Raw genomic sequence first — 16,378 nt, forward strand, 5'->3', positions numbered from 1 at the left:
GATTTTCTTTTTTTTAATTTAAAAAAAAATTTTTTAGAGATTTATTTATTTATTATGTATATAACATTCTGCCTCCATGCATGCCAGAAGAGGGCACCAGATCTCATTACAGATGGTTGTGAGCCACCATGTGGTTGCTGGGAATTGAACTCAGGACCTCTGGAAGAGCAGCCAGTGCTCTTAACCTCTGAGCCATCTCTCCAGCCCCTGATTTTCATTAAACAACAAATATTAGGGTGACTCAAGGGCTGGTGGGAGGCTTTATATGTCCTATTTTTTTAAGTTTCTCCTCCACCAGACAGGTTACAGTTACAATTCTCTCAGTATTTAAAAGCCATTGTTTGATCCAGATAGGAGCATTAGATTTTCCTGACCTTCTGGCTACATTATTAGCTTGACCTAGGCCTGTAAGAGAGGAAGGAGTAATAGTCGTCTTAAGTACCTGGCCATTCTTTTCCTGAAATATAAGAAACATCCATGCTTATGTCTAGCAAGCCAATTATCTTCTTTTCCTGTATTTTAAGTGTTTAGTTGATTTGGAATATTTAATTTCCTGAACCCAGAAGACCATATCACTAGACTCCACTCCAGCATGTGTGTCAAGGGCCGCTTAGGCTTATGGCTCCCGTCACTCGTAAATCCTGAGAGCTCCAGGAATCTTGCAAAGGCAGCTGCTTGAGATCATGTTCTGCTGCAGATTCCTGCCTGATTCGCTGGGTCTAGCAGACAGCTGTTAGAAGTGCTGTCTTATTTTACGTTTATCTCTCCAACCATTTTAGTGTAAAATGAAGAGGTTGTCTGGAGCCCTCTCAGGGCCAAAGCCTTGGAATCACACAGAAAACAGAGCTCAGAGTGTCCCTCTTCTTACAAGGCTTGGGAGAGGGAAGTGTGTTGGTTTAGCTGCTGAGTCATGGGACAGGGGATATTCCATTTATGCAGCCAGCACAGTCAGCGTATTATTGGTGAAATCACAAACTGCTTGTGAAATTCCTAACATTCGTTAATGAATCATTTTACAATTCCCTTGTTGCTTCTTTGTTGAATTTAATCCCAAAGATCTTGCTTCTTCATCAATGGAAACTTAACACCTTGGACTCAGTAAGCCTGAGTCCTTCCACCCTTTGGAAACCTAGGTCAGGATCTGCCTGGAGCAAAATGCTAGCGGTTAAAAGACAAATGCAGCGTCCTGTAGCTGATTAGAAGATATAATAACCAAAGTCAACAACGTATTTCAATCTCTTTGTGAAAGACAATACGGAAGATATAGAAACAAATGACATTAACTTCCAGGAGAAACAGAAAACAGGAGGAGAGGTGCTGCCTTCAGCCCTACCGTGGAGAAGTGTCCGCATTTCAGGAGTTGCAAGCTGATTTAGGTAGTGTTTGAGACAAGATGGTCTTCTCGGTAGCCCAAGCTTGCCTCAATCTGATTTTTTTCCCTTTTTTATTAGTGTTACATTTTGGGGTGGGAGATGGAGGTCAGAGGACAATTTGCAGGACTCGGTTCTCTCCTTCCACCAGAGCCATCTCGCTGGCTCTAGGACAGTTGGCTTTTAATAGCTATCAGTATTTTTCTCTCTTTTTTTCGTTGAGACAAGAGTCTCATCGTTTTACCTTCTCTGGCTTAGAACTCATGTAGACCAAGCTGACCTTGAGCTAAGAAATCTGCCAGTCTCTGCTTCTCCAGAGCTGTAATTAAACAACAGGTTTACTTTCTGGATGGAAAAGTAAAATGACTCCACCTACTCCTTCCGGTCACTTGCCACATCACTGCGGAATATAGTACTAGTCTAGAGGTCAGACCTACATAAAACCCCAAACTCTAAACACGAGTATAGGTCTCAAAAAAAATTCGGGTAAGTTCGATATAGTCCACACGTAGAGAGGAGAAAGAGCTATTAAATCTTTCAAAAAAGGTACGTTAACAGGGAAAAAGGATTAATTCACACCGAGGGGGAGCACCGGCGACATGAGAGTTCTAAAGAGTAGGGTGGAGTAGCTGGGCGGTGTAGCACAAGGGTACTGCTTTTATTTAGTACGAGCGGGATCCTAGTTTGGATACCCTGCACCCAATAATAAAATGATTAGGGTAAATAAAATATTATGGGAAAGTTTGCTTTCCTTTGGCTTCCTGTCTGAGACTCTTCACAGAAAGGACAAAAGGACAGGGTCACCTTGGCGCATGGCACGAGAGTGGATTCGCGGGGGGAGGGGAGGGGAAGGAGCACGCAGTGCGCAGGCGCAGTGTCCTATCCTCTCTCCCCCCCCCCCCATCCCCACTCTGTTCCACGCGAGTGAGGCTTCCACGCTGGGGCTTAACGTTTCCACTCTGCGGAGGTCTCCCGCACTGCGGGGTGGGGCGGGGCAAGGCCCACGGCACGGCCGGGCCGGGAGGGTCAACAAGGTCGTGGGCTGGCCGTGCGCGCTGCCGCCGGCACCACACCGAAAGCGTGTGGAACAAGTAATACGTGCGGCGGGCCTGAGGCCGCATGCCGGCCGTGACGCGGCGCCCCGCCCCTCATCCGGCCCCGGTAAACCCCCAGCTAAGCCCCCGGCTCCCAGCGAGAAGCCCTCCCAGCCACCCAACGATGCCACAGGCCCAGCCAGCACCGAATGACCCCGCCTCCGGGCCACCGCCCCCAGGCTGTGCGGGCCAAGCGGACACCTCAGTCACGCTCTTCTTCTGGAGTGATAGCACGCGGAGCCAATGCCAACACAAGGAGCACGAAGGGCGGGCCCCAAAGGCGAGAAGTGGGCGGGGGTTCCCGAACAGCGGACGCTGTCGAAGTGGGAGGCGCTTAGAGCAGCTCGGGAGCAGGGTCGCGCGCACGTCTCTCCTAAACGCTCTCCAGGGTGTTTGCAGAAACATCTGTTCGTTTCCTGCACAGCAACCCGGCTGCAAGGTAGGGTTCGGGTGCCGCTTGAGACGGTTCGCTCAGGAGCTCTGTTTGAGAATCCGGTGGGCATGGGCACCCCCTACCCTGGGCGCGGGCCGGGGACCCAGGGAGCACTCGGTCAGCCTCGTGGAAGGGCGCGGGCTCTTGGAAGGGGGATGGGGGGTGGTGCAAATCCACCTGTTAATACACAGCTACAGGCTTGCAATTTAACTGGGCTCCCAAGCCGACAACAGCAAATGCAAAACATGGGCAACCGTCGCCCTGGGGAGTAGAAAAGTGTTATTCTTTCTGTAGCTAAGTGGAAGGCTTTTGAGGAAGAGAGTGGCTTGACCTCCTGATACTCATGAAAACCATTCTCGAAATAGAAGGGCCTAAAACAAGGATGCCTGAGAGGCAGAGCCCCCACGCCCAACCTCCCGGCATATTCTGCTTGGGCTGTGGCTCTTGGACCGCAATCTAGCGTCACTGGGCGGGAGTGGTCCAGCTCATCTCTGTTCCGGTATACTCCGGACCGGTTACGTGCTTATTCTAGAGGGACCTGCAGCAGTTCCATTGGATAATTAGTAAGCCCTTAGGAGACCTCGCCCCAGTTAGGCAAGACCTGCGGGCTTCCTGGATGGCCATGAACTGACCTTAAGATGTATTTAAGAAGACTTCCTGTTCGTTCTGGCCTAAGCAGCGTGGTCCTTTGGTTTTTGGGGGCGGCCAGAGCCGGCGTAGACTGATACCCTGACCTCTAGGTCCACTTTTCTGCCCCTGGTCTGGCGTACAATCCAGTTAAGAGACCTAGCGGGTAGCGGGTCAGATTTTAGCCTGGGAAAAGACGCTTGCTGCCCAGTTTGACGATCCGAGTGAGATACGCATGTTGGGAGGAGAGAATCAACTCCTACAAGTTAGTAGGACGACTTCTACAGTGCTCGGTGGCACGTGGGCGCCCCCACCCCCACTCCCGCCTCAAGTAAATGAAAAGAAAACTAAAATGTCTTCGAGCCAAGTATGGTGATGTACACATGTAAACGCAGCAGTAGGGAGGCTGCGGCAGGAGGATCACTATGAGTTCGGATAAACCTGGCATACATAGAATGTGGGGTGTGGGGAGGAAAGACAAAGAAGAGAATGGTATTTAAACCCAGCCTGGTATAAAAAAATGTGTTTGAAGCATAAACAGTAAATCTTTGATGTTTTGAAATGGAGACTTTGTAACAGGGTAAAAAGTAGATACTTTTTTCTTGATTAGTGCATAAAGGTCCTTTGTCTCACAAGACAAAGCCACAGAAGTGGCTTCTCAGTTGAAACAAAAAGATGCCTTTGCCACTTCGGCCCTTGCCAGAGAGGATGTGGGGAAGTCAGTTAGACAATGGCTTCTGAACGCTCGTTTGGCCTCACGTCTCATCCAGTTTAGTTCCAGAAGCTCTTAGATAAATTTCCTTCTTGGAAACCCTACTAGGGAAAAAGTAAGCAAGGGGGCTTGCTTTGAAGACTTGTCCACTAACCCTCTTCTCAGGGTGATTACTAATTAAACCTCTTTAGTGTTCTTGGACACTTTTTGTTTTAATAAGAAAATGCCCTTTTGAAAGAAATACGAATCAGAGGACATCGCCATTGCCGAAATATGGCGGAAGGAGTTGACCACCCACGTGCTAACCAAGCTAGCAGACATGTGCCACCAGACCAGTCGGTACTGATGATCACAGACCAAGGAATTAGGACTTCCTGTCTCACAAATGCAATTTCTTATTGGTTATCAAATTCTATCAAATAAATAGGCTGCTGTTACCATGGGGGTACAAACTGAGTTAGGCTTTGTTCACTCACAATTGCACTAGTTTACAATGCCAGATTCCCCTCCAGTCTGCAGGGTTTTTTGTTTTTTTGGCCTAATTTTATATAGTTTAGCCTGTGACCTTTGTGACTTTCCTTCATTGTTTTTTCCCAGTTCCTTCTCAAGCCTTGGGTGTACAGCTGGAGTACAATCTCCAGCTTTTATTCTTTCCCCCTCCTGCCCCCCCCCCCCCCCCCCCCGTAGTGCTGAGGAATCCAACCTAGGGCTTTTCCTGATCTTGCTAAGGACACATTTGCAATTGAATCACCCCCATCTCTGGGGGATGTAGCCCAGGCAGGGTTTTGAGCATGCCCCAGGAGCACTAAGCCAGGCCCTTCGCCTCCAGCCTTCCTTTTTTTTTTAAACAAAAATTTTTACTTATTTGGGATGTACCAAAGCGCACTTTGGTTCAGAGAACAATTTGCAGGAGTGATTCGGACATTGTACCACGTGGCTTGAAGCGGCAGTCCTTGGTCTGATTTTTAAGGACTGGTTTTCACTGCCTTTCAGCAGGCCACACTCCTAGCCTCCCAAAACCCCCCTTTGATAAGCAGGCTTCTTATATGTAACACTTAGCCCGTTCAGTCCAGGATCCCTCAGAAGTGATCTCTTGAATGAATTAACATTCTGTGTTATAGTTTATGAAAAGTATGAATTGTTTTTCCCCTCCAGAAACAAACCATGTCTATTCTCAAGATCCATGCCCGAGAGATCTTTGACTCCCGTGGGAACCCCACTGTTGAGGTTGACCTCTGCACCTCAAAAGGTATGTACCCACTTTTTCCATGGTTTCTTTACCACGTACCATTGTTACCCCTGACCACCCCTGAGCCATATCTCAAGGGGCTGTCCTATCTCCTCAAATCCCTCCTGTCCCAGGCGTCCCTCTACTGAGAGTACAGGCCTGTGCCACCATGGCCTGTGCCACCATGCCCAACTGCACCTGCTGTTTAACCAGGATGGATGCGGCTTGAGTGGATCATTAGGGCAGAGAGGGAAAGTGAGCCCTTTCCTAAAAGAGGACCATCCTTTGGTTTTGTGGCAAAGGGGGCAATAGGCCATTCCCCCGACAGGATGAGGAAAGAGATGAGGGACAGATGTGGTGGCAAGTCCCTGGTGGGGCTTTGAGACAGTCCAGAAGCTATTTTTAGAACTTCTCTCAATGGACTAGAAATATAGGCGGCAGCGAACTTGCCAAATGTTTGGGAGCTCCTAAGTTCAAATCACAGCTTTGGGGGAAAAAAAAAAAGCTTTACTCTAAGGAATTGGCTGGGTGTGGCAGCTAATGCCTTTAATCTCAGCACTTGGAGGACTGCCAGTTTTGAGGCCCAGCCTGGGCTACATAGCAGGAACCTGTCTCCTATTCAAAAGGAGTCCTGTGCTGCTTCCAGTTTAGTCTTCAGAGATAATGTAGTGGTTGTCGTGGAAAGGGACCAGAGGCAGACATGTTTCACAGTCGTGCAGAGCACACCGCGACCTGCCAGTCAGGCTGAGTCACTGTCTGAGTCACAAGTCTCCACCAGAGCCCAGCCCTTCCTGCCCAGCCTCCCAGCCCTCCGCAAAGGAAGGATCCTCAAATCTTCAGCAAGGGCCGGCTTATGTGCAGCTTTGGCCCTGCTGCAGGGAAGGCTCTCAGCTGTATCCTGGCTATGTGTTTCATGGGGAATACCAAGGATGCTAGGTTCCATCAGGTATCAAATACCGAGGACTGGCACCATCAGCTGGCGCACCTCTCCGCTTGAAAATTGACTTTAACAAAATCAAGAAACTAGAAGCTGGGAGAGGGCATCAGATCCCACTGGAGATGGTTGTGAGCCACTATGTGGTTGCTGGGAATTGAACTCAGGACCTCTGGAAGAGCAGTCAGTGCTCTTAACCACTGAGACATCTCTCCAGCCCGGAATTTTATCTTTTGTCTAGGAATTTTATCTTTTGTCTAAATGCTACTGAGAGTTGAACTCTGGCCTAGGCAAATATTCAGTCTGTGCTGGAGGGAGAACTGACCCTTGCCTCACCTAGGTCAGAGCCCTATGGATGTACAGGAAGCTGGGGTGGCTTGCAAACAGACTACCTTGCAGTCCTTCAAGCACTTGCAGACACCTGACCATCTATTTGGATCTGTACTAGACTCAATGGAAAGAGTGCTCTGCAAGGATCTCTGACTGAGAGGAAGCCACAGTGAGGCTAGATGCACCGACTGGGGACTGGGGTCGGGGTCTGAACTGTTGGTCAGTTTGTTTGGTAGTTTTGATCTCTTGCTTTTTCAGATAAGTCTTACTTTAGTCAGAATTGGCGTCAAACACACAGAGATCTGCTGCCTGGCCCTCCTGTAGATTGGGATTACAGGTGTGTTCTGTATTCTTAATTGCTATTTCCCACCTGTTTTGCAGGTCTCTTCCGAGCTGCCGTGCCCAGTGGTGCCTCCACAGGCATCTATGAGGCCCTAGAACTCCGTGACAATGATAAGACTCGCTACATGGGGAAGGGTAAGGCTAGGAACTCACACCCAGCGTCCACACACCAGCCCCTCTTGCCCTTTTCCGGGTTTCACTCATGTTGCTGAGCACTGTTATCACATGGAAAGCTGGCAGGTAGCTTGCTGATGCCTACATTCCCAAGCCTGGAAACGGCATGAAACACCAGGAGACTCGTTAGTTTTATGGGCATACCTCTTCCTCTCTGAAGGATCTGAAATTTGGAAACCACTCCCATTTTCAATGGGAGAAGTGCTTGCCATCAGTGGAGGCATGCAGACAATTCTCCAGTCTGCTTTTCTGTTGCCCAGCAGACAGGCACAGCCTGGGCATACCAGCCGCATCCTGGCTGTGTGCAGACTGACCTAGAGTCTTGGTGTGTGAATGGAGTCTGCTTGCCCAAGATACAGCAGAGGCCCCAGAATTAGACCCCGCCTTCTTCTTCCCTGGTGCAATATTAGCCCTGCAAGGTGTATGGGGGTCTTTCCAAAGAAACTGAGGACCATAAAGTGTTACTGTGACCAATGTTGGCACAGTAGTGATGTGGAGGCAGCAGCCGAGAACAGGGCTCTGCAAGAGAGGGAAGATTGTGTTCACTGGACATTGTGAGAGCTTGTCTCCTCAAATAAAACCCACAGCCCCTCACTTGACAGGCCTCTCTAGAGCTGGACAGCCTGGTCCCGCCCCTAACGAGCCAGCCTTTAGGAGAAGCCTGACGTCTGAAGCTCTCCTGCTTCCTCTTCCCTCACTTTGTTTCCTCTGAAGCCTGTGTTCTCCTGAGTTTCTTCTTCCTTCTCTATTCACCTCTACTGGGCAGGCGTCTCGAGACCTGTTAAGTATGTTAATGAGTTCCTGGCACCAGCCTTGTGCACGCAGGTAACACGCCCGCCCAGCCGGCCTCCTAGGTGTGCAGCTGGTCTTCCGGTGCATGGTCTTGAACTAACGTCCCTCGGATCATTCTGGCCTGATTGGTGTGGCTCTAACCCCCTGGGGTCCTAAGGAAGAGCACTCAGACTGGGCCAGAAAGCCTCTTTGTGGGGGTGGGGTTTGACGTCCTGTGGAGGGTCTTTGGTGGGCTTCTGGGCCCACACCTCCGGTGCTCCGGCCGTGCTATCAGTAATTTCATAATTGTTCCTTCTAGGTGTCTCAAAGGCTGTTGAGCACATCAATAAAACTATCGCACCTGCTCTGGTTAGCAAGGTAGGCCCCACCTCCTGGTGACCGCTGGGTGTCCGTGTCACCAGAGCAAATCCCAGGCCCAGGGCTTTTCTTGATCACAGGGTAGCTTTTTCTGAGAGCTTTAAAAGTTCAGAGGATTCCCTCTCACGCACAAGTCTAACCTGCCTGCTGCCTGTGTGTCGATGTTGCTTCTGACGTCACCGGAAACTGGATGGGGCGTGGCGGGGTGGGGGTGGGAATACCTGGCATTGTTCCCTGTGCTGTCTTGACCTTTGGGAGGTCATAGTCCAGGTTTTAACAGCAGCTTTGTGGGACGTTGTCCATGGTAGACACAGACTTTGGATTTATTGCTCTATTGGGTTGGCTTGGGTAGTGACCGGGACTTGGAATAGGGCTCAGGTGATAATGTACACAGATGCAAGAAGCCTGAGCTTCACTGGTGGTGGCAGTTTAATCCCAGCACTCAGGAGGCAGAGCCAGGCGGATCTCTTGAGTTCGAGGCCAGCCTGGCCTACAGAGTGAGTTCCAGGATAGGCTCCAAAACAACACAGAAACCCTGTCTGGAAAAAAGAAAACAAAACAAAAAGCCTGAGCTTCAATCCCGAGCGCCACAGAACTGGTTGTGGCAGCTTGCGTCTACAGCCTGGGTGCTTGGGGGACAGGCAGGACTCCACCCCCCCACCCTCTAGTGTCTAATGTCTGCATAACATGTGCAGAGCCCTGAGTTCAACCCTTTCCCTGCTTTAAAAAAAAATTCATGTGGGGGCGGCGGCGGCGGGAGCAAGGACCTGTGACTCCTGCCTCAGGCGCTCCAAAGCCCTCTCTGGACTCTGTAGTCACCCTCATACACAGCACACATTCAGACATACAAGTGATTTTTTTTTTTTTTTCATCTTAGTTTAACCTGGTGTTTCAAGCAGGGGTCAGGACTGCAAATCTGCCATGGGTGAAATGGGTCCGAAGGGTCCAATGGCCCCCAGCCTTACCCAGAATCCTGCTGTGGTCTTTTCCAAGTCCCTTCTCAGGGACAGTTGGCCATACTTCCTCCTTCCTGTTTTGCTAACATCTAGTCCCTCCATCGTCATTTGTCCCCAGCAAGCCTTTGTAAAGCTGTAATTAGTTCTGCTTGTCTGGTCCCCAGACAGTTGCTTGTTACAACCGCCTGTGCCCTCTGCTCCAGTCTCCTGGGCACGTCCTTCTACGCCTTAATCTTTGTCCCTTCGTCCCCAGGCCTCCCCCTCACACTTTTACTCTTGGGGACACACACTTGAGCTTAGTTCTGGTGGTTTGGCCTCTGGGAGCTTTCTGCTTGGGCAAGCGCTTTCTTCTTCAGCAATGTCTTGTCAAAGCAGCCAGATGGCAGAACATTCCACACGGCACCACAGGGTTGTGATTCTTTCTCTTACATAGTTCCTGTATGAACAATATTGTATAGAAAATTAGAGAAGGATGCTATTATGTACATGAATTGCACTTGCATGTATATTATGTAATACATGCATGCCTGGTGCATGGGGAAGCCAGAAATTAGCTTCAGATCCTCTGGAACTGGTTGTAGACAATGCTGAGCCGCCAATGTGTATTCTGGAAATTGAGCAAGTAATCCTAACATCTGAGCCATCTCTGACTTGCCAAAATACCCATTTTATCAACCACATTTTTTTGTTGTTCTTTCAAGACAGGGTTTCTCTGTAGCTTTGCGCCTGTCCTGGATCTTGCTCTGTAGACCAGGCTGGCCTCGAACTCCAAAGAGATCCACTTGGCTCTGCCTCCCAAGTGCTAGGATTAATGCCACGTCCTGGCTCATACATTCCCCTCAACAGGCAATGGAAATCTGTCTGTCATCTTGGTCAAAAAGGAAGCCTTAGAGGTAGCTTCTGCAGGGCCCTGCTTGTTTGACTGAACAATAAGCTTTATTGCTTAGTTTCTGTCGAACTGTAATAACATTTCATACAGCACATGCCACACACATCTGCCTTGTGTATGTGACCTTGACTCCCTAGGTAGACTGTAGTCTATTGTAGATCCAGGGAAATGCCTGAAGCTGTTGATTAGAACAAGTAAAATGTGGTTTTGTTTCCTCTTGCTCTATCCTCTTTGGAGCTGGGACTGAGCCAGTGTTTTAAGCATACGGAATCTGCTGAGCCCCTAGGCCTGCAAACAGACTTAGTGCACAGGCTTGCCCGGGACTCCCACCCTTCTGAAGGTGCTGCTTGGTGTGAGAGTGGAGGTCAAGTGATGCTTTAGCGCTCATCTTCCTGTCTCCCCTATAGAAACTGAGTGTTGTGGAACAAGAGAAGATCGACAAACTGATGATTGAGATGGATGGCACTGAAAATAAATGTGAGTTGTGCAACCCAGGGTAGGCCTTGGTTCAGGAGAGGCCTGGGTTCTCTAGAGGGCCTTCTGTGTGTAGCAGGCCACGGGGAGAAAGGCTGCTAAGAAATGGCCTCCATTCACCATGTTCGTTTCATTCTAGCCAAATTTGGTGCAAACGCCATCCTGGGAGTGTCCCTGGCTGTCTGTAAAGCTGGTGCCGCAGAAAAGGGAGTACCCCTTTACCGTCACATCGCTGACTTGGCTGGCAACCCTGAAGTCATCCTGCCGGTTCCAGTGAGTGACTTGTTGAAACTTGCTAGAGGTTGTCCTGTTCCATTTGGTGCCTGCTGCAGTACGACACTCCAAAGAGAAAGCAAGTTTAGGGAAGAGACGTTTGTTTTAGCTCCTGATTCTGAGTACAGCCCATCCTGGCAGGGACATGGCTGCAGCAGGGCACAGCACGTTCACAGTCAGAAGTGAAGCTGGGCAGTAGGTGCTGCACACTTCAGTCTCAGGACTGTTCTGACAGAAAAAACACCAGGCTCAATCTGTGGAGTAAATCACTGCTGAATTCCAGAATTCAGAGGGCAATTAAGCTGGCAGTGGTGGCACACCCCTTTGATCCTAGTACTCAGGAGGCAGGGGCAGGTGGGTCTCTGAGTTTGAGGCCAGCCTGGTCTACACAGTGGACTTCAGGAGATCCAGGGCTACGTAGTGAAACCTGTTGGGAGGAGGTGAGTGCAGACATACCAAGTATGTCAGCTCAGCTAGTGTCTTATGTAGTTCAGGACCCAGGCCCAGGGAATGGTGCTGCCCACAGTGGACTGCTTACACCCACTAGTTAACCTCATCAAGACAGTATCCCCACAGAAATGCCAATAGATGATCTAGATAGTCCCTCGGTAGGAACCATTCCATGTGGTTCTAAATTGTGTTGGATTAACAATACTAACCATTGCAATTTTGACTGTCATATCTTGGGGACCCAGTGTCTCTTATGTTTATGACTCTCAGCACAGTGCATAAGAAAGCTAATTTTCGGCCGGGCGGTGGTGGCACACGCCTTTAATCTCAGCACTTGGGAGGCAGAGCCAGGCGGATCTCTGAGTTCAAGGCCAGCCTGGTCTACAAAGTGAGTTCCAGGAAAGGCACAAAGAAACCCTGTCTCGAAAAACAACAACAAAAAAAGCTAATTTTCAGGAAAGTCTTGACACGCACTAGGCCAGGCTCATGTGGACCAGATAGTAGGTAGTTGGTTAGGCTTCATATCCTACGGCTTCCCGTGGCTGGTGGCTTAGCTCGCCTCTGCTTCTTCCAGGCTTTCAATGTGATCAACGGCGGTTCTCATGCTGGCAACAAGCTGGCCATGCAGGAGTTCATGATCCTCCCCGTGGGGGCGTCCAGTTTCCGGGAAGCCATGCGCATTGGGGCAGAGGTTTATCACAACCTGAAGAATGTCATCAAGGAGAAATACGGGAAGGATGCCACCAATGTGGGTGATGAGGGCGGGTTCGCACCCAACATCCTGGAGAACAAAGAAGGTGAGCACTGAGCTTTATAGGACTGTCCCCTCATACCTGCCACTTTGGGGACAGGATCAAGACTGGTGACAGGCTTTGAGGAAAGCAAGAGCTTTGGGTTTTATGTTTGTTTCTGCCATTTTACTGGGGTGGCTTGAGATGGGTCCTAGATCCCCTAGAGCTGGGGTTCTAGACGTTAGTAAGCTGCCATGTGGGTGCTGGGAATCGAACCTGGGTTCTCTGGAAGAGTAGCCAGTGCTCTTAACCACTGAGCCATCTGTCTAGCCAGCAAATTAATTTATATGATTCTGCTTTAATTTTGTGATGTGTGCACATACACATATTTCTTCCGCCTTGGCCTGAGGTGTTGGGCTTTGCTTGTTGGGCCTGGTGACAAGCACATTTACCAGCCCTCTCCCTGGCCCTATGTGACCTCTTTGTCCTGTTTTAAATGGGCTTTATTGTGAATTCACCTTCTAGCTGGTAGGGTCATTGGCAGGGGGCAGGAGCCATGTGTCTCAGCTCTTGGCAGCCTTGACTTGAGATGACCCTCCCTGAGGTTTCCCTTTGGATCCCAGCCTCTGTTCTGTTTGAAGCCAGTTCTTAGGACACCTGATCTCAGCTGTCTTGGCCAACGCAGCTGCCACGACACTAAATATGGGACCTTTGACCATGAGAAGGACTGTGTGAGTTTGCCACTTATGGCCTTTTGAGCCATGAGTGCCTGACAACCCCAAATGCACGGCAAGGACAGGGTACCTTCTGCTCTGTGACAGTCCCCACTTGTCGCTGTTCACACCTTTGCCTCATCTCTTCCCAGCCCTGGAGCTGCTGAAGAACGCAATTGGGAAGGCCGGCTACACCGACCAGGTTGTCATCGGCATGGACGTGGCTGCCTCTGAGTTCTTCCGGTCTGGCAAGTATGACCTGGACTTCAAATCTCCTGATGATGCCAGCAGGTACATCACGCCCGACCAGCTGGCTGACCTGTATAAGTCCTTCATCCAGGGCTATCCAGGTGAGTGCTCCGAGGTCGCTGTCCCCTTTTCTTTCCCTCTGCCAGCTGGAGTCTGTGGCTCAATCAATAGTCAGGGGTCTGGGCCAAGAAACTTCACACCATTTCCTGCTGTGGAGATGGGCCCGATTTGGTCAGGGTTCATTAAGCCAAGACCCCGACATGCTCTTCATGCCACTCCTGTCCCCTTCTTTATTTTATGCACATTGATGTTTTCCCATGGGTGTTGAGTTCCCTGGAACTGGAGTTAAGTTGTAACCTGCCATTGGGTACCTGGAATTGGAACCCCATCCTCTGGAAGAGCAGACAGTGCTCTCAGCTGCTGAGGCATCTCTCCACCCCATCCCCACCTCCTCTGTGGAGACAGTCTTAATTAGTGCCAGCTTGTGCCGACCTTAATTTAACTTGGGTCATCCTGCATGAGCCTCCCTAGTACCGAGATGACAGGTTCACACTTCAGGTTTTTGTTTCTTTGTTTTTTTTTTTTTTTTGTTTTTTGTTTTTTTTTTTTTTTTAGGCCAGATGCTGTAGTATACACCCTTACCTTAATCTCTGTAACCTGAGGTAGGCAGATCTCTGGGTTTGAGGTCCACATAGCAAGTAGTCCGTCCATTATGTCATCATTCAGAGGCTGAAGCAGGAAAATTACAAGTTCAAGGCTACCTTGGGCTACACAAAGAGCTTGGCTCAACGCAGAATTAAGACATCCAAGCAGGAGTCTGAGGCATGACGTTCAAGGCTATTGTGGGCTGCAGAGTGACAAGCTGGGGTGCTGGGATAAAGCCCAGGGTCTCATCTGTACCACTCTAGTCCCAGCCCGTCATGCATCTGAATGTTCAGGTTTGTGCACGTCAACTGCCTAGGCATGTAAATACTTCCCTTTAAGGAGAAACTGCAGATCCTGCTATGATGGTGCATACCTGTAATCCTAGCACACAGGAGTCTGAGGCAGGAGGACCACAAGTTCTAGGCCAAGCAGAACTGCACAATAATTTCCCCTTCAAAAAGAGACAGAGAAAGGAAAGGGGAAATGGTTCCCCGGAGGCCAGGGCCCGCACCGATGACTCCTCCCTTTTGTTTAGTGGTGTCCATCGAAGACCCCTTCGACCAGGATGACTGGGAGGCCTGGAAGAAGTTCACAGCCAGTTCAGGCATCCAGGTGGTTGGGGATGATCTCACAGTAACCAACCCTAAGAGGATTGCCAAGGCTGTGAGTGAGAAGTCCTGCAACTGCCTCCTGCTCAAAGTGAACCAGATTGGCTCTGTGACCGAGTCTCTGCAGGCGTGAGTAGCCCTCGGGGTGCTTCTGGGACTGGTGATTTCAGGTGACACATCAAGTAGATGGGGGCAGCCAGAGGGATGTGGCAATCAGCACTAGTTGCCTGATCTTCACTCCCTGTGGCTTAGCAGAGGCCTGGGGAGCTTGCTGCCAGGGTGTGAGCCTGAGGATGAGGACACAGGAGGGCCAGGCACTGAGGCTGTAGCTCAGGCATGGAGACTGGTCAACAACACAAGATGAGGCAGAGTACGTCACATAATCTACTTGTGCTCTTTCTTCAGGTGTAAGCTGGCCCAGTCCAATGGTTGGGGCGTCATGGTGTCCCATCGCTCTGGGGAGACTGAGGATACTTTCATCGCTGACCTGGTGGTGGGACTCTGCACTGGGCAGGTAAGAGCTGCCTGCCTGAGTGCAGTTAGTTAGGGGTGCTCTTGAGCTGTGAGAGCGAAGGGCTCGACTTTCATTCATGCTCTCCGTTGCTTCTGTAATGATGGTTTTTGCGTTGTCCCTCCAGATCAAGACTGGTGCCCCATGCCGATCTGAGCGCCTGGCCAAGTACAATCAGATCCTTAGGTAAAGATCCTTTCTGGTGACAGCAGGGGGAAGTGGGTGGGCATTTGCTGTTGGAATCCCATCCTGAACAACAGTTGAGACAGACCCTATGGTTGGTAGTGTGCCTTAGAAGCAGGTGTCTGCCCTGTGAGGTGCTGCCATCTTCTGGTGCAAGGCAGAACAGGCCACTATTGAGGGTCTAGTATATTAGGAGATGAGAGGGCTGTCTCTGATATTAGTTGTCAGGAAAGCTGAGTGACTGCAGGCTGTGTCATCCTCCCAGGTGTAGCCATTATCTCACTATGTAGCTCAGGTTGGCTCAAACCCATGGCAGTCCCCCTGCCTCCACTTTCCATGCACTAGAGTTAACAGCCGTGGGCCACCACACCCTCTGCACTGGGAGCTGACTTTGCTCTTTTTTTTTTCTTCCCCTCTTTGTTTCCAAGAATCGAGGAAGAGCTGGGCTCCAAGGCCAAGTTTGCCGGCAGGTGCTTCAGGAACCCCCTGGCCAAATAAAGTGTGTGTGGAGATCCCTGGAGCCACCAGCTGCTTCGACCCTGTCCCTGATGTCAACGAGGCGGCTCAAAGCTGGCCCAGTGCTTGTCCCTCCCATGCCACTGCTTCCTTAGGCGTCCTTAGACAGCCACACCTGACCACCTTGAGCCTGCTGGAAACCCCAGCCTTGTAATCATGTGATTGGTCTGAATCATTGTTTCTGTCACCTCACTTCCAAGCTAAGTGTCTGAAGCCCAGTGTGATCTTTAGGGTGGCCGCAGGTAAGATCCCTGCCCCAGCAGTTCTACATGCAAAATAAAAGCCTCAGTGACCCATAAGCACTGCCTGGAGTCCCATCTGTAATGTGCTACATCTGGGTAGGAAAGTCTGCAGGACCTTTGCGTCTGTGCTAAGTAAGGTCAGCTGGGGCAAGGAGGAATTGAGCTGCCAGGCGGGAGGCATCAATGCAAAGCTGACCCACAAATGATATGTTGGAAGGACTCGCAGCAGCAGAAAGGTTACCAACCATCCTCGACAGAACATGATTGCATTTCATCATCTGTACAAAGGGGTCAGCAAACACATGCCACAGCCCATGTGGAGTTCAGAGAAGTTATTTTCTACCCCAGTCTGGAGCCCTGAAGTGGGGTCATGCTCTGGTCATTGGGTGGCAAGCACCTTGACCCACTGAGCCATCTTTCCTGCACCAAGCATGATTAAAAGGTGGTGTGTTGAGGCCAGCCAGTGCTGCCCAGGGAGATCCTGTCTGCTGTGAGAAGGGAGGGAGCATCTCCTTTAAAGGTATTGAAGGACTCGGGCACACAAA

The 16,378-nt window shown here is 50.2% G+C and overlaps 1 protein-coding gene across 1 annotated transcript; it reads left to right on the forward strand.

Annotated features, from left to right (window-relative positions):
* Nucleotides 1-2,271: 2,271 nt before the first annotated feature.
* On the forward strand, nucleotides 2,272-15,890 carry Eno1 (enolase 1). The gene is made up of 12 exons (XM_059255428.1): nucleotides 2,272-2,903; nucleotides 5,392-5,485; nucleotides 7,110-7,205; nucleotides 8,335-8,393; nucleotides 10,646-10,715; nucleotides 10,852-10,985; nucleotides 12,010-12,232; nucleotides 13,032-13,229; nucleotides 14,309-14,510; nucleotides 14,787-14,895; nucleotides 15,020-15,078; nucleotides 15,504-15,890. Exons 1-12 carry the CDS (start codon nucleotides 2,490-2,492, stop codon nucleotides 15,571-15,573), a joined length of 1,728 nt encoding a protein of 575 aa, XP_059111411.1. The 5' UTR covers nucleotides 2,272-2,489; the 3' UTR covers nucleotides 15,574-15,890.
* The last annotated feature ends 488 nt before the right edge of the window (nucleotides 15,891-16,378 follow it).

This window comes from Peromyscus eremicus, chromosome 2, assembly GCF_949786415.1.
Source record: "Peromyscus eremicus chromosome 2, PerEre_H2_v1, whole genome shotgun sequence".
NCBI classification, from domain to species: Eukaryota; Metazoa; Chordata; class Mammalia; order Rodentia; family Cricetidae; genus Peromyscus; species Peromyscus eremicus.